This window comes from Ascidiella aspersa, chromosome 3 (assembly GCF_963924565.1).
Source record: "Ascidiella aspersa chromosome 3, kaAscAspe10.2, whole genome shotgun sequence".
Classification (NCBI taxonomy): Eukaryota; Metazoa; Chordata; class Ascidiacea; order Phlebobranchia; family Ascidiidae; genus Ascidiella; species Ascidiella aspersa.
Genome location: NC_139449.1, coordinates 21,831,375 through 21,855,022, shown reverse-complemented (window position 1 = coordinate 21,855,022; position 23,648 = coordinate 21,831,375). Strand labels below are relative to the sequence as shown.

The 23,648-nt window shown below is 38.6% G+C and overlaps 2 protein-coding genes across 3 annotated transcripts; one reads left to right on the top strand and one right to left on the bottom strand.

Moving 5' to 3' along the window:
• Nucleotides 1–1,215: 1,215 nt before the first annotated feature.
• Nucleotides 1,216–23,272, top strand: LOC146160817 (ATP-dependent DNA helicase Q5-like). The gene is made up of 20 exons (XM_083385815.1): nt 1,216–1,432; nt 1,636–1,823; nt 2,047–2,237; nt 2,445–2,559; nt 2,825–2,968; nt 3,376–3,481; nt 4,172–4,283; nt 5,208–5,315; nt 5,380–5,440; nt 5,573–5,658; nt 15,695–15,812; nt 16,202–16,323; nt 17,130–17,238; nt 17,383–17,579; nt 18,316–18,456; nt 19,035–19,233; nt 20,126–20,248; nt 20,504–20,974; nt 21,650–22,688; nt 23,098–23,272. The coding sequence occupies exons 1-20, from the start codon at nt 1,282–1,284 to the stop codon at nt 23,229–23,231; spliced, it is 3,915 nt and encodes a 1,304-aa protein (XP_083241941.1). The 5' UTR covers nt 1,216–1,281; the 3' UTR covers nt 23,232–23,272.
• On the bottom strand, nt 5,660–10,686 carry LOC146160818 (uncharacterized). 2 transcript variants are annotated; one of them, XR_014494722.1, is made up of 2 exons: nt 8,266–10,686; nt 5,660–7,685 (listed from the first exon to the last, which is right to left on the bottom strand). XR_014494722.1 is itself a non-coding variant. In XM_083385817.1 (2 exons), the coding sequence occupies exons 1-2, from the start codon at nt 8,405–8,407 to the stop codon at nt 7,546–7,548; spliced, it is 282 nt and encodes a 93-aa protein (XP_083241943.1). In that variant the 5' UTR covers nt 8,408–9,487; the 3' UTR covers nt 5,660–7,545. The 2 variants fall into 2 exon arrangements, 1 of the variants encoding a protein (XP_083241943.1); XM_083385817.1 differs by having other exon boundaries at nt 8,266–9,487.
• Nucleotides 23,273–23,648: the final 376 nt, after the last annotated feature.

The window sequence follows — 23,648 nt, the reverse complement described above, 5'->3', positions numbered from 1 at the left end:
TTTGGTTCTATCTATGCATTCTATGGAAACAGCTGATCGTCGTATAAACTTTAACCTCGACGTAGGTTTCAGATTTCTGGCGCAAAGCTTTTCACTATGCGTTAGGAGCTTAGTATTTATCTTCGTAGAACCTTGTTTGTTACTTCAAGCGATACGTGCGCAATTCTGTTCGTGATGTATCTGCGTCTTTATGTACTGACGTTTTTTACGTAAATTCCGTCTGTAACTCACGGACTTTCGGCGCTGGTCAAGAATCCTATTCCTACTACAGCGTTCAAACAATTATTAAAGCAACGTACAACATTTGGTTTAGGATGCCGGTTGGTGTTGTTTGGGTGAGGTTCGGTCAAGTATTGTTATATTTAATATTTAATATTTCATAATACTGCCTAACCAACCCAAACACTTAACCCGCACCCCAACCGATATAACGTTTGTTGTGGTGGGATTCTAGACGACCAGTGCCGAACTTTCTACTAAAGACAGTCTATTTTTGGCTCCTAATGGTTTACATTTCAACATTCTAGATATAGAATCCTGCTTTACTCTCAGCATAGTTTGAACATCTGGCTATAGGCTGTGGCTGTTCGCTTAAATTACCTTTGGCTTAACACCACACCATTATGTGGATGATGCCTTTGTTTAAGCCACTAGCTTGGCTGAAAGAAAGTAGGCCACAGTAAATCTTGATCAAGTGTTGTTGACAGATAACAGTTTGATTTTTTTTCTAAAACTAAGAAACATACTAAAACTATTTATTGTGTTGTTAAAACCACTTACTAGTTAAAGCTTGTTTCAACTTATATTTACACACTATTGCCTAAGCCCAAAACTCATATTGCTGTTGTTTCAAATTAAAATGTGTGGACTAGCTCTCTGCAAAGCATTGCAGATTGTGATAAGATCTTCCAGGTATGCAAACCCAAGCGGGGGGTGTTCCAGGTGCACCTAGGGTCAGAAACCCTTGTTTAGCACATAGGGGAAATATGGTTGATTTTCTATATTTATACTAAGTAGGTTTGGTTCAGTTTGGAAAACTTGGCACTCTTCGTATGCCATACTTCCTACAGTAAGGTGTTTGAAGAAAGTCTTGTATGATTATTATTCAGACTTTTTTGTTTATTATTCAGTCTTGGAATAAATTTGCTTACGTTGCTTTATGTTTTTAATCATTTTTTAGGACAAAGTGACTCCTTTTTACTAGATGACCAACCTAATAATACTCAATCCTGGAACAGTTAATTGCCAAATTATGCAATCCAAGAAATAAAAGTATTTGCAATGAAAAAAATTAAAACACCTTCAAGCAAGATAGGGGACTTTGCAAACAGTGGTACTTTATTGAAAATAAGGACTTTATTGCAGAACACTTTCGGACATAAAGATTTCCGTAATTCTCTTCAAAAGAAAGCTGTTTGTGCCATATGCGAAGGTATTTATTGTTATCTCAAGTTATGCTACTTCATTTTATCAAGTTGCTTTTTGCAAAAATAGTTATATTTTCTAAATAAATAGCATCATTTGTCTCGTCATAATTCTGTTAATTTTTGGAAAATATATAAACAAACAGGTATAAATAGTAATTTTTTTTATTTTACAGCAATATTTAATAAAATTTTCAACTTGTTTTTTAAGGCAACAAGGATGCGTTTGTTTCCATGCCAACAGGAGCTGGAAAGTCCCTGTGCTTTCAGCTGCCAGCTGTTTATTTGTATGGTGTTGCAGTTGTTGTGTCACCCTTGATTGCATTGATGCACGATCAGCTACAGCACCTTAAAGGGCTTTCCATATGTGCTGAGACAATCAACTCAAAGCAAGATGCTGTGAGCAACTTTTTTTACCTATGTTGTGGAGGCAATATTTTATTGACAATAATTTCATCTTTTTAAGTGCTAATTTCATTTTTCTAAAAAAATAAACTGTTGCTTGTTTTTCTCCTAAATACAAAACAAACATAAGTAAATATTTATTTTCAACACAAAAAACACAAATAAATCAGGACTTTCTAATTTGTTTCTAATTTTTTTATTAACTTAAACGATTTAGGCAGAGCGGCAAAGGGTGATGACAGACTTGCTTAGTGATCATCCCAGATGTCGACTGCTTTACATTACCCCAGAGCAAGCGGCAACAGCCAAATTTGTTGACCTTGTAACCAAACTACATTCAAAAGGTCTCATTTCTCTTTTTGTTGTTGATGAAGCACATTGCGTATCTCAGTGGGGTCATGATTTCAGGTATGATGACATTACAGAGGACTGTATTGCTAGTGTAGTATTACCGATACACAAAATAAATATGATTACCCGCTGATAAACTGAAAAGCATTTTTTGTTGGATCAAAAATCCAATCTATGTTAGATGACTGAAATTTTGAAATCACGATTATTTACATATTTTATTTTTTACACAATGTAATAAAATCCTACTAATTTGTGTTTCAGACCTGACTACCTTAAGCTGTCAAAAATACGAGGAATTCTTCCTGGCGTCCCTTGTGTTGCCCTAACTGCCACTGCGACAGCTTCTGTGCAAAAAGATATCATTAAATCTTTAAAGGTTTGAGTCGCCTTTTTATTTGAAATAATTGTGTTATACTCAAGAAAAGAAGTGTGTGGCAATTAGAAAATATTAATTTGTGTATTTCAAATCACACAAATTTGGTTATTTTTGATTAAATAACTTGATTGAACCTCGTTTTTACTTAACTGATTGCATAACTTTTAAAAGACAATGCATTCCCGCAGCGCCATGATGTTATTGCGCTCTCCTTCATAAAAAATCGTAGATACTTACATTTTATTGGTTGCTGGTTTACTTGTAGTTGGATTCTGCAGCTGTTTTCAAATCTGGAGTGTTCCGGAACAATCTGTACTACGATGTGCGATACAAAGAACTGCAGCAAGACAAGTATCTTGATCTTCAAAAGTTCTGTGAAAATGCACTCGGAAAAAAACTTCCAACTGGGGTAATCATCTTGTTAATTACGTTTAAAAAATATTATAACAAACACTTAAATATCGACATCAATCAAAAGGCCGATCCAGATGAGATGCCAAATGAAGTAGCTGCAGCTGTTTGTGTTTTAATTTTGTAATAAAAGTTTCGCATTGAGGTGGTGCTTCCCTGCATACCGTATGTAGCAAAAGTATACAAATTAATTCCACCTATCGCAAAAAGTGAAAAATGTTTATTTACATAACCTTTGATTGCCAGTTCACGAAAATTTCTTACAGGAAACCTGTGATTTACACAGTATACCAGATGCTACATTTCGTATTTCAAAAATATTAAGATCATTTGCGTATTCTATTTTATTCTACAAAGTGTTTAGTTTATTTACCAAAATAAAATTTTTTTTGCATTTTTGTGCAGGGTTACGGGGGAGCTGGAATCGTGTATTGTCACAAGCGAGACGACTGTACGTTGTTGGCGGGACAACTTCTCAAAAGAGGTTTTCTTGCCAAACCGTATCATGCAGGTAGTTACATTCTCCGTGGCGAAATTTTTTATCTACATCAGAACTAGTTTAAATGGGATGTATACGACGTTATATATAGGCGAGATAATATTTTTCAAGGTTTACAATTTTAGCACTGAATTTCTCTTTTTTTTTTAAATTTCCACATTATTAAAATTTATAAATACACAGGAAAAAGGTCTTCCGGTAATTATTTATTTTATCCTACGTTACGGTTACATTTACAGGGTTGCCTTCACTAGGAAATGCAATAACTCCACAACAGCATATTTATCAGCAATGATAGCAATATTTATTTATAAATGCACGTTACAGGCCTTTATTCTTTCTGCTTTCAGCCACTGTAGACCTTACACCAGTGTTTATCAGCCTTTTATGACCCAACGGTACCCCTAAGAAATAATAAATAGATTGCGGCACCCCTACAAGATTTTTCCGTGATTAATTAACTAGAATGTCACAATAAAATGATCGGGAACAATATACATCAACTATAAACAAAGTTGAAAATTACTATTGGGATTAATCCGCTCTAATCTTACAAAAAAAGTTGTAAGAGTTGAGCAAAAATGAGATTCTTAAAGATTCTCAAATTTCTCTCGGCACCCTTAAATATTAGAAATGGCAGCCCAGGGTGCCGCGGCACCCCGGTTGATAACCACTGTTCTACACTGTTAAGTATGTTTTCAGGCTTGAAAGCTGCGGAGAGGACAAGCGTTCAAGATGAGTGGGCGAGTGGCAAGGTCACCATCGTGGTGGCCACCATAAGTTTCGGGATGGGTGTTGACAAAGCCAATGTAAGGTTGGTGACCGCATTTGACACTAATCGTTTCTGCGGCTTCCAAAACATAGGTGCTGTAAAGGCGCTATTTTTTTCACTTTTAATAACGGTTTACAATCATTTACACTTCAACGTAATGTCCGCTGAGTTGACTCATGTATATAAATTTGTATTTAAGTGCAAAATCAAGCGGAACTCAGTGACATTTGTTTATTTACAGAAATAACGACTGAACTTTGTTGCTGTTGTTAATACGCTTGATTGATATTGCTTACAACAACTATGGCTAATTTTCTTTGGGACGATCATTATTTTTCAGCGCGAGGCATTTTTTGTTTCGTGATTATTACTCTTTGGTGATAGTTTAAACTGCAAATTACGCCTGAATAACACATTCGGATTTGTGTACGGAAAACTAAAGTTTTCTCGCTAGATAAACACCTTTTTGCATATCCAGCGGCCAAATAGCCTTTAATCGGGAACTATGGCTCTTTTGATGACGCCATATGACTCTTTTGATGATATAATCTTGGTCGCAGATAAATCTAAGCTATATAATTTATTGTCATGACTTGAATAAAACTGCAAGCGGTCATGACCCCTTTCGAACCTTTTAATTTAAAACTAATCTAAAAACATTTTTTCGTGCTTTGCGCGAATCCTATTTGTCTTTTCGTGACTGTTAAGGCTGTTAACCGATTTGAAGAAACCCCTTTGCATCCAAAAGGCCATTTTCGTTCCATGGCACTCCGTAATCAAGGTTTTCGCGCTTACTCTGTTGGCTTTTTAAACGGCCGATTTCAAATTACTATTTTTGCCGACCTAAACAATTGTTGAAAAATATAATACGGCTTTCGTGGAAATACAACCAAGAATATTCGGGTTTTATGGCTCTTTTTGCTGAAAAGGTTACCGACCCCTGCTTTAATACAACCTTTCATCCAGATTCGTTGCACATTGGACTACGCCCAAGTCGATGGCCGGTTATTACCAGGAGTCTGGGCGTGCGGGTCGCGATGGAAAGCAGTCTTACTGTCGCTTGTACTATTCTAGGTAAGTTGATTCCCACTTTGCTAGAACTCTAAAGTGTTTTATGGGTATTTTTACTGTTTTGCAGAAGTGACAGAAATACCATTAACTTTCTCATTCGCAAGGACCTTGCATCTAAACGAAAAAAGGTGAGTATTTCATTGACCAAAGCTATCCGATTTGAAACGCACTATTTGGACCCTTTCACTATTTTTTGTTTACTGTTTTACCTGCCAAAAAAAAATCTCACATAAGTCTGATCTGATCGCAACTTTCTTCAGAGCAAGTCAAGTGAAAGCTTTCAAGACTACTCCAAATCGGTCCAGGAAAATTTTGAAACAATGGTGAAATACTGCGAAGAAGTCAAGTAAGACCAGTTAACATTTGTTTAATAGGCGATAAAGTATAACTTCTAACACAAAAAAATCAGATATATTCACAAATCTATATTAGGCCTTTGTCTTTATATAACTGAAGTCGATTGGCATTACCAATTAACGAACTGTCAAATTTCTATTTTAGGTTTGAACACTTTAAGTTTTAAAATAAAGTTCACTAAACCGAGAAATTGTGTGCGAATTGCAATTTGTGATAATGTACAGTATTTACAAACTGAAAAGCGCGACGCAAATATATGTCAAGTGAAAAAGACATGTGCGATTTAAAACTCATTTGTTGTGCGGTCGCATCCAAATCTCTGTTTGAGTTCCCTCATTTTATGCTACCCGCGACCACCCGGTACCTCACGCATTTCTGTTTCCGAGTGTTTTTTGCCACTTGTCGAGTCACAAGAACACAACTGAAACACAGCGGCAAAAACGGTAAGGGCGACTAGCACGGCTAGAATGGAAACCAGGCAGATCAAGAAGGCAGTGTGAAAGTTGTCGAACTCTTTGGGGACCAATCGTTCGTACACTGGCCCGTTGTTGGCAGTTTCATCCATTGCTGTAGCACTGTACCTTTACTAGTTGAATGATTTTAGATTTCACCAAGTAACCTGCACAGTGGACTTGAAATACCTCGTCTACTTTAATTGTGATAGCAGAATGTTGACTGTCTTGCTTTCACGACAGGAAATAGTTTCTGTGCTGTATAGTTTCAAGCAATACCCAGTACTCGGTAAAGTGAGTTTACAGGTTATCAGCAGCTTCTCATGTATTCTTTCACACTGTTTATTATGCACTGCTGATAAAGCTTGACAGTTAATTTACCAATTCCACTTTCGAGAATTCTTCTATTCACTTTGTTATGCTCTTTCAACGTCAGCAAATCCGCCTTAGCAACTCAACAGTAGCCTGTAAAATTGTCCAGTACACACTAGTAGCCTTCGCTTTCCCTTAACGCGACGCACCGACAGCTTTCCGACAATCGATTCGGTTGCTCTGACGTCATTCATTGAGCGAGAAAAGCAGCGTTCGAAATGACGTAGGTTTATTGCGAACAGGTGCAAATGCGTAAGTTAAAGTGCAGGCGTGCGCGAGGCACGGTTAAAGAGCTTTAATAAAACATAAGCGCGAAAAATTTTAAAGAAGCCCAAATGCAATAACTGCGATTTATCATTAGGTAACACGATATAAATAAAAAATAATTAGTATTACATGACGTAGGTATATTGCTTATTATAAATCATGAAAAAATATAATATTTAATCATGTCACATGACAAAAGTATGATTTCTTGCAACGTTCAGTTATAAAACAAAAAAAACACAATAGTAACTTGTAAATGCCATACGTTATTTAATGTTGGATTGTCACTATATCACTCAAACGTCAATATAAGAATTAGTAGAAGAAACGCGTATTAAGCTCTGTACTGCGGTGAAGGTAAAATGTGAAAATACGCTAAACAATCTAGTCTAGGAAAGGCAAGTGACGCATTACGAAAAATAGCTTTAACTAGGTATTAGCAGTGAAACATTAAAAGTGTACCATTACGTCATTATCACTACTACTACGGCAGTGTGGGCTTCGTTCGTTTGATTAGTTTCGCTCAAATTTATATAATTAATAATTTAACAGATTTTACAGTTTTGGACATTTACTGCACAACTTACGACACTGAATAATAATGTACCCTTTAAAACCCGAAAAACACGTGTGTTATTTAAAACGGCCAAGATTGCAGTTGGTATCAATAACAGGAACACTGACAAATGAAGAACGAAGGTAAAATTTCTGTACAAACAATGCCTTTAGGCAAACCGGGTGCAGTGAAAAAGCTTGCTTCTGTACAAGTCAGCTCCTATTCCCGCCTACATTTCGTCCATTGCAATGTTGTCGTGGCCGTTGCGCACCTTATTTCCCTTGCGCGGCTTTCTGCTGCCGCAGCAAGAACACAGGCAGTCGCACACCGAGTAGAAAAGAGCGATTCCGATCAACACTAGCACCGTCCCTACAAAATAAAAAGGCCCAATTCAGTGGCGGATTACCTTAGTTTCATATACCGAAGCACATTACCTCGAAAATTAATTTAAACATGCAGTTAAAACAGTGACGTTTTCCTTTTTTGGTTTATGTTTTCAGTGCTTTTCCGTCCATTAACACTCAAAAGAGACCTCTTTTTACAAATCTTTCGGTTAGTATATAATTGGGTTATTTCTTTCTCAAAATAATATAATGTCGATACATCGAAGAATATACAGCTTATATTGAGTTCATACCAGACAACTATACCGATTGGTCCACTAAACCAGAAAGTAATTCACGACTCATTATTGGATTGTCCTATAGCAGGCGTGGCGAATCACTGACCCGCTGGTCAAGAAGTGACCCACCACAGATTTTTATGACCCACTTGTGTCTCTATAAATTACGAAAGAGAATCAAACATTCCAAGAAAGAATAAATGTTTACAAAATCGTTATTGTAGATATTGTAAATAGGCTGATCAACACTGTCACACGATTTCTAATCGAAGTATCATATTTTTATAAAAGTGGGAAGGTTTGTACCGGGAAAGCATTCACTCTTACCTATGAACGTCATGAATATAGCAAACCACACGGTGCTCAAAGTGGTTTCAAACGGCTGCAGATTGGTAAGGTCGTGAATTGTAAAGCCAACCACGCTTTCCAGTGCCGAGTTGATCTGTGTGTTGTATATGTTGCTCGCCATACTTTTTGTGCAGTGTCTCTTTAAGTGGGTCGACCGCTTCCTGATTTGTTCCGTATTGCAATCTCCTATATACCTATATCATTCCGATGGAGACACCTGAAACGATATGAAATATGCAGTGTGTACAGAAAATAGTTTATTTACTATGTAGCAGGTCTGCACTACCGATCTATCGAATCTATATACATAAACGCGCAGGGCGCCAGAGAGCTAGGTTACTACTGCAAATCTAAAAAGAGCGTTATCTGCTATTATTCGTTGCCCACAATCACAAATTATATTGCAATATGGTATACGTATATCCAAGTTCAGAAAACTAAGAAAAACGCTTTAGAGATCACACCAACCGAAATTTCATACGCGATATTCGCAATTCTTTTCGTTATGATCTTCTGGCGTTAAACATGGGCATTACAGAGTTTTTTTGAAAATGCATTCATAAAATAATTAAAACATACAGTTTGGAAGCCAGAAAAGAGGTCCGACACTACAGGAATATTTTGTTACACTGTTTGTTAATTATTGGCACAAAGTTTACAGTGCATTTAAGCCAGATCTAACACTTTTTGGCCACTTTTTAAGCAGTTGTTAAAAATGTTATACAGTCATACAATCGAATCTTGAATAATATGTTGATTGTCCTAAGCACTACATAGTAACATACAAACAAAAGTGCCGACTAAAAATACGTATATAAGTTCACTTATTTTTGCAATGCGATTCGCATGCTATACAAATAAAAAGATAAATATGTTAATTGTCATGGTACTGAAAGTAAACACCCAAAGTTCTAATCCATGCATGTGAAATAAAAATCGCCCGTTGGTCACAAGTGAACATGGTGAGGCATAAAGTAAAGGAGAACTAATAAAGATAACACTGCTGACTAGTGCTGTAACAAAATTAGTAAAAACAGTGTTTACGCCTTTCATGAATGTCAAGAAGCTAAACGCCATCGCATATTTGACGAAACGAAACTCATGTCGGTAAACAGGATGTGAAACACAGACAAACTTAAGCAGGCATAACAAAATGTTAAAAATATAGCGGCTGGAACATCAATCTAGGTCTGGCGCTATAGACAAGCAAAATTGTTAGTAGTCGTCGTCGTAAGCAGGATTCCTGTGGGTTCCTCCCTTACTGTGGACCCGGTTCTGGCCGTGGCTCTTTCCCCCTCCGGATCGACGGCAGCAGGAGCACACACAGTCGCAGAAAGAGTAGAGGAAAGCTATTCCGATCAGGAGCACCACCATGCCTATAAAAGCGCTGAACATTGCGAACCAAGCCGTGCTGTAGCTGTCCTTAAACGGCTCGATTTTGGCGATGTCGTCGAAGGTGAAGCCCACCGTTTGACTCATCACCTCTTTGAAGTCGGTGTTCAGTATGTTCGACATGATTTTTCTCTTAGTTTGCCCTGTTTCTTGAATCTAACAGTCTGAAGAAAAAGTCCATCGTTAAATCAGAGAAAAATCGCGCCTGGGAAACCAACGCTAAAAACTGCGCATGTTTAATTGCATGGGAATAGTATTTATCATGCCGAAAAAAACATGAGAGACGAAGTGAGCACTTATAGGACTTAAAAACAAAAAAGAAAAATATCAATTTGAAGAAGATGTGGAAAATATTGAGTATACAGCAGTTTAGGAACAAAATTGGCAGCAACAATATAGCACCGCGCTACGTTTTTTTGGTCTATAACAGGATCACAATTATACCTACAAAAAAGACGCAATGCTGTATCAAAATACGAACGCTATTTGATCAACGGAGCTCAACAACTAGTGTTTAAAGTACCAATGGCAAGTAGCATTACTATTATTGGAATTAGGTGACAAAATATATATATTTGGCAGTAAAACAATAAAAAAGGTGATATGAACAATTGGCATAAGGCTATAAATTATAGGTGTTATTTAAATGCTCTTAGAACGGTAATGTCCTAAACCCTTATTTCTGAAGACAATCTTTACGTTTCTTCCGACTTCTAAACGCGGCGAAGCATCTGGACATTTTGTTTCATACAAACCGAGATGAACTTTTAGCATTCAATTATATTTTATATTACTGGGCGATATGCATATTTATAACTTAAATAATCTTGCGCGCGCAATCCAGTACGAAACTTACCAATAATACGTTATTGCGTTATTGCTAGAAAACAATAATATCTAACAATTAAAAAAATGTGCTAAGCAGAACTACGGCAGTTAAGGTAAAAAATCAAAAAATAGTATGTTGTTTACTGTTCAGTACGCATCGTCGTATCAAAAAAGAACATCAGTTCATTTCAGTTAACTTGATCGCGGCTGGTGAGCGGTCTTTTCTCTTGTATTTCGCCTTCGTCTTCTGAGGCGATCGGGTACAGCAGGAACACATGCAGTCGCAGAAAGAATAGAGGAACGCTATACCAATCAGGAGCACCACCATTCCTATGAAAGCGCTGAAGATAACAAACCAAGCCGTGCTGTAGCTGTCTTTGAACGGCTCGATCTTGGCGATGTCGTCGAAGGTGAATCCCACCGTTTGACTCATCACCTCTTTGAAGTCGGTGTTCAGTATGTTCGACATTACAGTGTCCTATATGGATATATTAAACCATCCTAAAAACAAAAGCAACTGTGTTTACAAGTTTACTGTCGCTTAACATGGCCGGTGACAAACTTGAATTTGCATGTAAAAAACTATGAATAAATAAAAAAGAAGGTGGGCTAAAGCTGCATGCTAAAAGTTTGCGGATAACACGTTTAGAACGTTTTAAACCATGGGAAGAGTTGGCATTTAAAGGGTTATTTCGCATGATGCATAAAAATGGTACAAGAATACGACAAACACACAAGGTCAATGTACAGGAACGTGGCACAGTCGAATCAATACTATAGGTTGTGTACCGGTGTCACATAGTGTTGGCAAGATTCACAAAATATAATTTAATATGGTTTAAATCACAGTTTAATTAATGGTTCATAACAGTTACAACAAATTTGAACGAAACGACGGAATATCACCGCAAATATTGATAAAACAAACGAGGGGTTAGCTGTATAGCCTATCACCCTTGAGGTTTTTAACTCCCTAAAAAAAATCTATAGACATATTTTAATAGATTGGTCTTACCTTGTAAACATAAATTGCTAGTGCGGAAAACAAAGTTTCTGGCAAAAGTTACATCAAGCATATCAATATCACAGTGTTGAAACTACAAAGTCATTTTGCATAAACCAAAAAGAGGAATTAAAAATACAGTATGTGGGAATACAGTGTCTACAACTACGAAAATATAATTTCTGTCTACAAGTCCAAAGTGTTTTTCATTGTGGCATTCTACCAAGCGTCGTCGTAGGCCGGATTGGCGTGCACCTGGTTTCTTTTCGCCGCCATCTTGGACTTCTTCGGCATTTGCTGCTGCTGCTGTTTAGCAGCTGGTGCCACCTTGTTCCCGTTCTTTGTCACAGCCTTGATCGTCTTTCGGCCGCCGCCCTTTTTTTTGGGAGAAGTTCCGCAGTTGGCGCAGCAACAGCCGTACAGAAGTGCCGTGAGCATGAAAAAGGCTACGGTGCCGCAAAATAAGAGGAAGATGACGCTAAAGGTAGTGTGGAAGACATCCTTAAAGGGCTGGATGTTGCGAAGCTCCTCCAGCGTAAAGCCCAGAACGTACTCGACCTGATCGGTCATGTCTCGGCCAGGCTAACTTTCCCCACAACAGACAAGGGCACCTATATAGCGCTGCGCGCACTGCTGTGTTTCCGATTGCTTCTGAAAAAGGTGGTAAAATGTTAGGAGTTTGATAAAAAAAAAATAATAAAAAGGGCTCCGGCTCCGGCTCCAGCTTCACAAAAATAATAAAAATGGCTCCGGCTCCGGCTCCAGCTCCACAAAAATAGTAAAAATGGCTTCGGCTCCGGCTCCAGCTCCACAAAAATAATAACAATGGCTCCAGCTCCGGCTCTGGCTCCAGAGAAAATGCTTAGCTCCGGGCTCCAGCTCCGGCTCCCCAGCCCTGGTTGTAACTATCTTACTCTATAGCAGGGTTTCCCAACCTTTTTACGATCTCGTACCACCTGGACGCTTTGTACTGCCACGCGTACCACTCTTGCAGAACAACTACTTTGATGGAATCGTATTTTTATCTATTTTTAGCTTAGGCTACACCTAGCATTATTAAACGCTATTTTTGGCCCAAGCTATAAAAGTTAGACGATATTTATCAAAAGCAATCATTTGACATAATTTAAGTCCACTGTCCCACAGCGTTTGTACGGCTTTTTAGAACGACTGTGCTCCTTATGGACAATTTACATGACCTGTACCTTGAAGATCGTAATGAACGAAACAACAGGAATAGTTACTAAACAATATTTTTTTGTAAACAAAATCAGATAAACAAAATATAACGGTGTGAATCCAGTTTTTTGTGAAAAAACGGAAGCTACTCGCGTACCACCTAAAAAAACCTTGCGCACTGCTAGTAGTACGCGTACCACATGTTGGGAACCCCTGTTCTATAGGCTATAATATAATGACTGATTTAGTTGAACGTATTCTTTTAAGTTTGGTTTCTGTTTGAGATGTCCGGTTCTTGACATTTTATTGAGATACTGATTCCCAATATTTAGCGTAAAAAGTATCGCGATTTATTCCGATAACAACTTCATAACTGTGATCAAACAACAAAAATAGATGAAATTGAAATATTCAAATATCCCTTGTCCAGGTTATTAGGGCTAAATGTTCGTCAACTTAAGAGTTCAATTGCCCTATAGTTGGCAACCTACTATTTAAAACAAAATACGTTTCAAGGTACAAATCGCTGCCTTGGAATGACTGAAAATCCAATATTAATTTAGTATCAGGTCTATATCCGATACCGCTTTAGTATTTGAAACTACCAGCACTTGGCAGCGGGTTTGGAATCCGACCCCATTATAATCGGACATCTAGTCTATGTCCGACATTACCTCGAGTTGCAATATATTGATATGACAGATTAAAATTTAATGTTTCCATCAAATAGTATATTTGATATCTTGATATTTTATGTATGTAACTGATTATTTTTAATATTGAACATATTTTGAGCCTTTTTGAGTCCTTCGGGCAAGTTAGTGAATTTGCCCACATCTGCCAAACCGAAAACCGCGATACAAACAAATCAACAGCATGCCCTTGAACTCTCTCATTTATAAGCACAATAGCACATTATGTCCAAACTTGAGAAGTGATTTCATTTTGGCTGCTATAAACTAAATGCTAACTTACAAAAAAGCGATGAAATGTGACTCGAATTAACAGTCTGTTATTTTACCAGAAATATTATGAGAAGTATAAACAGAATTATGCCTTTTGTTTCTTACTTACAATAGAATACTCCTACTGACAGTATTAAAGGTAGTTTGGTTACACTGGCCTATTTGTCGCTACAAACTGTCATCAGCAGAGTACAACTACTAACGTTGACTTTCCGTCAAGTGTTGAACCACAATTAGTTACAGTCAATAAATTTTATAATGTACACGACTTCCCACACTCTATCTATGAACAGGAAACGCTAATATATTGCTCACGCATTGCTGATATTCTATGCTTTTTGTGTTGGTTCTTTTTAAATGGTGACGTTCCGTGTCACAGGCTTTTAAACGAAACGGAATGACGTTGTTTTCTATCCAAACTGGCTGTTATTGCACCATGCAATGTTGTCATCACAAGAGGACTTCAGGTTTTCACTAGAGTCACTAGACAGATTACGCTTCTGAGCTGGGCATATTAAATTTGACAACGTTTAACTGTTTGCTAGCTCCCAATGTAGGCTATTCAGTCGTTCTGCTGGATATTTTCACTTTCAGCGTCGCTCGTTAAACAGCCTACAAAACCCTGCCGGTTTATCACAATACAGTAAAGCTAACCATTGCTCTCAATAGTTATTTTCGACTATACTTTATCTTCCTTCACCCATCGCATCGACTTCGGATAATCCGCATTTTTCAGTCGCTTTTTATCTTGCGTATATCTACATGGCGAGCACACCTAAACCAAGCAGTTCGCATAACACAACTTTTCAGCTTTTAATAACACACATTCAAATGTTAGTGGCAACAACTCTCCCGTAGCCTTCCTTGTCCAACATATCGTTAGTGCCGTGATAACAACTAATAGACTCACTGGGCAACGCATCTATAGGCAGCGACCACTTATCTTACTAATGGTCAAGAGTTGTGTTAACTGCACTATTCGCAATGTAAAGCGCCGTTCGTTTCACAACCAGCACACAGCTATCTGACGTGTGTTTACATTTGTTTTTACTGCGACCCAGACTACCCAATATACTGGCTTTATTACGAAACAATGGGTGGGCGACAAAAACGAGTGTCAACAGCAGAATTACAACGAACAATGGCTTCAACTCGTCCACATTTCGTGCGCCTCGAGAGTTTGCTTCCATTGCTGGTCGTTCAGGCGTAACGTCTGTGGGCTTTACTGCGCTCAATACGTCACACGAAAAACACACAACAGTTGGGTGAAGTGGTCGGGGGCTTTTGAGTCTCGATTAACGAGTTTGCTCGATTGACAAAGAAGTTTCTTTCTCTGCCTGTTGTCAGGTGCGATTAAACTCTTGGCGACATGCATCTATGTAAAACGACGTTGCGACATCATGTCACTAATTGTAAACCTTATCTATATCGTCATTGTGGCGAGTTAAAGCTTTCGGATTCCTTGCCATTCGCGGTTGTCGTTTGTTACGAGACTACCAACTTATATTTGTTAGACCCCTTGCGGTGGCTTACCAATTAAAAAAATAATAAAACCATATTTTATAGAAATTCAGAAGAGACTAAAATTTTGCAAATTAATAATATTTTTCTGTATTTCAAACGTCACTCAGTCTTAAATTCGTGTATACGACTCTCTGGGAGTCAAAAAAATGTTTCAGAGAGTTGGCGAAGGATTTTTATCTTTCGATTTGTTTTACACGTTTAATAGTAAACATTAAAAAAATACAAGAAATATGCCACGTATATCATTTAATAATATCTGAACCACCATAAACCTTCTGTTTCTCGCTGCTTCGAAGCGTATGCTCAAGCTGTTTTTTTGCAACCTATCATATCATCACAAAAACAGTGATTAATTTGACAATATTTCTGACGAAACGATGTATATTCAAATGTTTGTAAAAAGGGGACCGCATTTAACACTGAACACAGGCTACTTTTTATCTTACGTCGTACAAAATAATGAGACTAAAATGCTTCAGTTTATGACAATCCGAATTTTATTTTATTGTATCGCTAGATGTCGTCACGGAGCGATTTCTCGATTTTTCGGCGAGCCTCCCCCGGAATGCCACAAGCAATGCGACCACTGCAAGAATCACAAGATGACCATGAAGCTGTACAGAGACCACAACGCGGTTTGTAACATTTGTTAATCTTTATTGTCGAAAAAGTTTGTCCAGCGGCAGTCCTGTTATGGACGAGGTCATATGGGCGAGACACGACAGGCTATATTAAGTCTAAATTTTTCTCGTTTGCACGCAAATTTTTTACATTCTGCATGTCTGTTTTAAAACTTCGGTGTATGTATGCCGTTTGCGCAATATGACAGGCATACATTGTAAAAAGTTACTGAAGAATGCATCTGTTAAATTCGCTAATACGTCCATGTGTTTTACAACTCCAGACACAAATCGTATATTCATCATACCATTTGTGGAACATAGAAAACCACTACAGTGCTGTTTGTGAAAATTTATTGTGTTTTACAATCTATAATGCATCCCGTTTTCGTTCATTGCGACAGCTGGAATTGAACTCGGTCGGCCAAACGCGCAAGCAGCTTCCCGTGGACACTATGGCTTCCGCGACAGGAAGCTATGACCCTACTCTATACGCCGGCGGCAAGAAAGGATATGGTATCGACAGGTACAACGTGTTTTTATAAACCGTATAAAGTCGTGTCATTGTACGCTAAAATGCATGACCTGATTTTTTGCTAATCCAAAATTTACCACTGCCGAAGCGCGAAATCGTGTTTTTGGTATTATAATTTATGTTAGTTAGCATCAGGGGCGGATCCAAGGGCCATGTTGCTCGCCAAACTATATGTTGACAATTTGTAGTAAGTAAATCCAAAAATATATTTAACATCTATTCGTTTTCCGATATTTCGTCTGTTTTAAGAAATCCATTCAGCCTAAAGGCACTGCCGTTTGACGAAAATCTGCACAAAGTGCAGTTTCTGTAACTTAGTCTATCATTCCTGTTATTTCAAACAAATCTCATTAATGTACCCAGTTCGCCACTTTTCCTTTTACATTAAAAGTTTAGCCAATTTAAACTAAATAAACGCATTTTTTCGTTTCAGCTGCGTTTTGTGTAGTAGTTTGTAGAATAATTGTTTTATGACGTCACTGTATGACCTAAATTTGTGACGTCATTTCTATAAAAAATCATACAAAAATCAGGTCCGCCCCTTGTTAACACATGTGTTGACGTGCGATTATTCACTCCTAGACTACCGTATCAATTGTGTAGCTTTTTCGTTATATCCAAAATTTTATGTTTGTCGGAAGCTGAAGTTGCTGGTCGTCCGACAGTGATCCTTGGGTTGGTAATACGAAGAACAGTCCATAGAACAAAATATTAAATTGAAATGCGCTCCAAATACCTCGTTAAATAGCCGATTATGGTTGTAGATTTCCATTTAATAAATAAACTTTTCTTGGTAGGACGGTGGACGACGAGGATTATCGCGGCGAACGAGACGAGGATGGGAACGAACAAATCGCCAAATCGGACTGGGACAACTTCTTCAAGAAACAGTTCGGATTAAGGAAGGTGAATATGATTTTTATGTTACCAAAACAAACAGCACAACCACTGTGCTATCCTATAAGGTTTTAACATTCTGTTAGGTTTGCGCTTAACATTCTGATTCTAGCCGTTGATTCCTGTTGATCTGTAAATAAACTACCTTCGCAGAGCGCATCAACTGTGAAGCGACGACGATCCTCCGATCAAGGCTCAGAGGCGCCACCTGACGACTGTCCACTGATCAACCCTTCCACCACTAGAGTGCCAAAGTGCACCTGGAGCACCCGAATGGGATACTGGGAGAGGCTGAAGGACGCGTTCAAGCAAAACCACATCGCTTATCACGACATCGAGCAATCGTCGAGGTAAGGATAGAACTTCGACGTTTTTGGCGATATATGGGTGAAAAGTAGTTTGCCACTTGCGTAGTTGTTTTTATAAATAGGATGCAAGTAATGTTGACATGGTTGTTTCTCGACATGTGCCTCTATGAGGTATTTCCGGTATGACCGACCGTCGTGAGTTAAAACCTGAATATTCACCGACCTACAATTGCACATTTTTATCCTGCAGTATCATTTCTGGTTCGCAAGATACCGTTATGCTTAAGACATAACCTTTTTAACCTAATACAAAAACGCTGTGCCGAGCAGATAATGCCAGGTACTGACCCTAAGATTGTACATGTATGTGTATTAGGGTTGTTCAAAAAAACACTTTTTTGTCAAATTTCAGTGGGGACCTCCTGGAATTGTTAGGATTGTGTATGTATCTTTCAAAATACAGAATTTTACAGTTTTTTTTACATGCGCGATTTGATTCCTATGGCCTTGATTTTAAAATGTAGTTTTACACATACCTGTGGAATTCAAAAGCGTGAGTATCAATATGTTTCGATGTTTCACATTCTTTTCGATAACATGCAGATAAAGCACGACTGTTTATTGGCAAAAAAAATAAATGTGTAATTTTTCGAACCTTTTGTGTCGCTTTAAAAGTTAAATCATGGTACGGAGACAGTCGAACATTCACATTTTCACAAAACTTTGCTCAACTGTTTATATTTACGTATAATCGTCTATACCTTATCCATTTCAATAGCACCTGGTTGTCAGAGGGAGCAGCAGCCGAGCTGGAGCATGAAGCTTACAGCTCTTCCTCCACCCTCAACAACTACAGAGCCGCTGTAGTGAAAAAAATCAGCTCGCTGCGCAAGCTCACTGCCGATGGGAAACTTCACGAGTGAGCAACATTACTGTTTCGTTGCTGGCAGAGCGCGAATGTTGGGCAATTTTTTTTTGTGTGTGTTCGGCAAATTATAAAAAAATCCAATATCCTTAACTTAATACAGCGCCTCTGGCGTGAGCCTACAATTTTAAGGTAACTGTTAAACTGTTTTATTTAATCATTTTAATTTTTTTGTGTACTGTTTCACTGTTTGGTATAGTGGTAATATCACAAATAGTTCAATTACGAATTTTTGTAAGCACCGGGAAACTTGAAAATATTAAGGGTTCTAATGGCTGGGCCTCTATAGGTATGCAACATGATCAACAATTGGTGGAAAGTGTAATTAATACTAACATTTAAAATATCCGAATACCTTTTTTAAAAGTTTAGGTAAATTAAAATAAAATATTATTGACAATATAATAGCGCCTTCATGAATGTGTGCTGTTTAACCTATCTATCCAGAAAAAAGTTAATGAATTTTTTTTGCAATACTTTTACACGAAGCAAGTATTATTGCTTTTCTGAACTTATTGCAAAAAAATAAGCATCATTCTTTTTCCTTAATTCATTATTTTATTTCCCAACAGCGCCTTCGTCACTAATAGAACGAAAGCCGAGAAGAGCGCTTCCGATAACACAGAAGGCGCCATTGGGGACAATTTGTCGCGAAAGAAACCCTACAAATACCAGACATCTGCCTGCTACAAGGCTAAACGACGGTGCCACGGAACGGAAGGAAGCGACTTCAAAATGGCGTCGGAATTATTGGCAAACGAAGAGAAATCGGTGCGTTGACAAACTGCCCAAGAATGTTTGATTAAGTCACTTTTTAGTCACCAACCACATCGGGCGCGACACAGTCGTCGCTTGTAATATCACTTGTATTCGCATGGAAATAGGTGTTTCACTTCATAGGGTGCGCCCGGTTAATGACAAGTATGCTGTTAGTTTTTCAACGCAAATCGCCCTTTATTATTTGGTTTTGTTCTCCACGCCTACAGGCGTAACCGTGTGATATACGACAAGGGATTTGGCTTTGTAAACTGACAAATTTTCATCGATGAAATCCTTAAGTTGTACAGGGCGGGAGAGTGGTGTAGGCTACTCAACTTTCTAAATCTCGATTGTCATTGACATGTTATTCTCAACCATTTACAGTTTAGAGAGACCATTAACACAATACCCCTTATTTATTAATACAGATTAAACGTTTTGTGAACATATACTATGTACATTTGTTAAATGTGTAAACATAACGTTTTATTCGCAGTTTAAAAGGAAAGCAAGAAATGTCAGAACATGTAAAATTGAAAAAAATTATTACAACTAAGCCAGTTAGTGCGTAACATGCTCTTAGGACTGGCTGATGGTAGCTATATAGCTGAGGTTGCTGCTCGTAAGCACCCTACATGACGTTTTTTGCTAAGAATGGAATGCGAATGTTGTAGGCGATACTATTAACTCGAAATTGGCTTGGATTGTCTTTAACAATCACACCTGTGTTTATTTGTTCTGCGACTAAATTGGTGGGGAAATAGTTAAAAACAACACCCGCATATTATCATGTTGCTGTCTAAGGGTAAAGCGCTAGCTGTTGTATTAATTTGTGAAGTAACATTTGAAAACAAACAAATAGAGCGACAATTTGGTCAAAGCGTTTTTTAATTTATTTTCCCAGCCTGATGATCATGGCGCCGGAGGCTTCGTGTCCGCCTCTTCACTGTTACGTCATAAAGAGATCAAAGCATCTAAAGACGAAGTCAAGCCAAAGAAGAAGCGAACCTTGGCATTCAATGACGAGGTCACATTTAAAACTAAAATCTAATGCAATTCTATAACTTTTTAATTCAAAAACAACTAATTCAATTAAATGAACAGGCCAAAAAAACTCGTTAAAAGGCATTGACTGACTTTCCTTTTTAGTGGTGTGTTTTTTTTACACTACCTTGCACGTTTACCTTGCATAAAATTAAGTTAGTCCAAAATGAAAACAAAATATTTTTTTCAATGTTTGTGGTACAGCATCGTCTAACTCTAAACGACTGTCATTTTCCAGGTTCAAACGAAAACCGTTGAACGTTACATTACTCCGAAGCGAAAGGCCGCGTCGGGCTACAGCGAACAAATAGAACACGCGCAAACTTCAGCAGGACCTGAATTCGACCTGAACTTCGACTTTGACTTCGCGGATCCTTCGGCCGACGAGAGTAGTGACTCGGAGAACCTGGAAAATACCGTTCAAGAGGACCCTGACGCCCAGCAAGTCGGCGATGAAGAGTTCTCCCACGTTGCTGAGGCTAACGGCAAAAACTCCGCTACTATTTCTGAGCCAGATGAATGCAGTGGCGAGGTAGAGGAGGGATTGGACGAAATCGACGATCTGCCGGTCATTGCTCGCTCCCATAATGGTGTCACTCCTTCAACTACTGTGGACCGATGTACGTCAAAGCAGGATAACAACAGTGAAGAATCGCCTTCGTCGCTGAGCATTGATGAGCTTCCGTCGCTCACTGTAATTAATCAGCAGGTATAGTACTTTTAAATAAGCAACATAGTGGAGGTTAAAGATTTATCCTCTAGCTATAGCTAGTCGATTGTTTTTCGCAAGGTTGTATTGCTGATCCCTGCTGTTTATTCAACTGTGCTATATCTTATTTTTTTGATTTTCAACCATACTTTTGTAGGTGTTGATTGAAATCTAAATTACTGGTTTGTTATTGCCAGTGATTCCCATTTAGGGGAAAACCCTCTATTACATCGTGGGCGAATTATTAGGCGTATTGAGCGCGTTTTATTCACGATTTTATTTATGTTCAAAACCAAACGTACAGCATCTTAGTCAATAATCAGAATCACGTTTTCCAAACCTATATAGTGTTTTGTGTGATAGTAGGGATGCTCAAAAATATGAGGTCATTGCTGATACCCGATACCGACTGGGAGTATACTCCTCCGATACTAGGGTGGTATCGGTGCCGATCCCCTGCCAAAATTGATATTAATATTTTAGCAATAATTTGCCATACAATCTTTTTTACCCTCGGATCTTGATACTTTTTGTCTAAAATATCGGGGATCTGTATCGGATTAAAAAGTATTGTTCATCCAACCAGTATTAAAATTTAGTGTTACCTTATCCGTCACTATGGTCGAACCAAATACCAGTTAAAATGATTTATTCGGGCTGTTTATCTGTTTTAAGAAACCGAAACCAGTCACCACCGACGTTCCATATTCCGCATCTTTGCTTTCTGACGCTACTGCCACAGAAAGCTCCTCCAGCGGTCACTGTGCGAAGCGCCGTCGTTCGATCACCAGTTGGTTTGTCAAGAAATGCCAGCCTTCCCAAGAGTGCATAGTCATCTCTGATTCCGATGACGAAGCAAAGCCCAAAATCCTGGAAAGGACGAATGAGATTGGCGCGATAGACGGCAACCCTGGCGCTTCTCACAATCTCGAACGTCCAATGACCGATATCCGTGCAACAAAGCAACCTGACTTTAATACAGACATTGCTTCGATTAGTGATGGTGCAATTGCGGAGTGCGCTTCGTCTTTAACCGCCGAACATCCCATGTCAGTCCCCAGCGTTGATCATGACACCGCTTCTGCTCAATTGCCTGGACCCAGCGTGAACTCAAGCCACTGCATTGCTGTTACCGCATCTTCGCAAACCGCGAAAAAAATCACTGAAGATAGGCTTCTTGCGGCTAGGCAAACCTCCCCTGTAGGAAACCCGATGCCTGTTGCAGCTGACATAAAACGTGTTTCATTCGCTCCAGGTAAACTCCCAAACGGTATCGATTCCCGAAAGAACCGCGCAAAGCCTCAAATCGATAAGCCGCAACGTGGATTGTCGTCTGACTCTGGCAAAAGCGCGAAGTTTGCAAAGGCGGATCACAGAGCGTCGGTGTCTCGGGCAAACGCTGTAAACCGCGTAAAGCATTCGCATACCAAAGAACGCAGGCGTAGCCATCCCAATCAGAGAAATGACAAGTCCGGTACTGCAACTTCGAAAAACCTCACGCCACCCAAGAAAGAAAACACGACTGCAAGACACAACAACGGCTTGACAGCCAAATCGCCGAAAGCGGACAAGGGCGATGTCGCTGGCTTAGTTGTACGCTATCTGTCGCCGCTGTATAAGGAAGGCAGACTCGCTTCCAAGGATTTATTTAAAGCTTACGCCAGAGGTCTAACGCATCTCCTAAACGCTGACAAGCGCTTAGGCCCCCAGAATGGTGATTTGTTTTCTTTTTTGTCGTTTAAACGATTTCGACGATTAATTTTTATCATTGTTAGTGTGTAAAATCATTTTTTTTTAATTCTAGTTATTTAACTTAGTCGCCCTATAATATCAGGAATCGGCTCCTTGTGTTAGTGACCACAGAGTTTATAAACGATTTCTGTAAATCGTCGCAATATGTATTTTGAACAGTACTTTATCTTCTAGCATTGATGGGAACACTCCTTGGGTGACTAAGTATACAATAACCCTTTTAACGTATGTTTTTGTTTGTAGTCGTGTGGTTAAGAGCAGCGTACGTGGCTTTTAGCTGCACATACGGGTTTCCGTTAAGGCCGCTTTGAAGTATTGCTTTGGCCTTCTAGTGCATCGCACGCAGTTAACTGTGTTACTTCTGCTTTTAGTAAAGGCTGTGGTAGCGACCACGGTGAAGGGCTTCTTTAAGAGCGAAACGCGGAAATGCATCGACAGCCTCAACCCGGTCAAGTTACAAACCGCGTACGAGGAATCCCTCAAACACCATCGCCTGCTTTCCTGACCTGCTAACATGCGTTCCTTGCTGTACTGGTTTTCGCGGCACGCGATTAGGTTTATAGAGCGCGATTTTTAATTACTCAGTCGAAAAAGTTTCTATTCCCTCTTGTTTTTTTCTTCCAAATCTTCTTACGCAAAATGTGATTATAACATCTATATATCTCTAGCATTCAACAAACGTAATCTCAGTTACAACCGATCGTGTTGTACAGTGATGAACTGGTTTATGATTATTAAGAATTAAGATTTATTAAATAAACATATGTCACCTTATTCCATATATGTGTGATGTGATATTGGCGCATGATAATCTTTTTCTGAACGTATATCCTTCCTTCTATTTAATAAGCTGCAAACCGTTATAATGGATATTATCAAACAAAGCCCGGTCTTAAACAATAAAACTTTATTGACCTTTTAG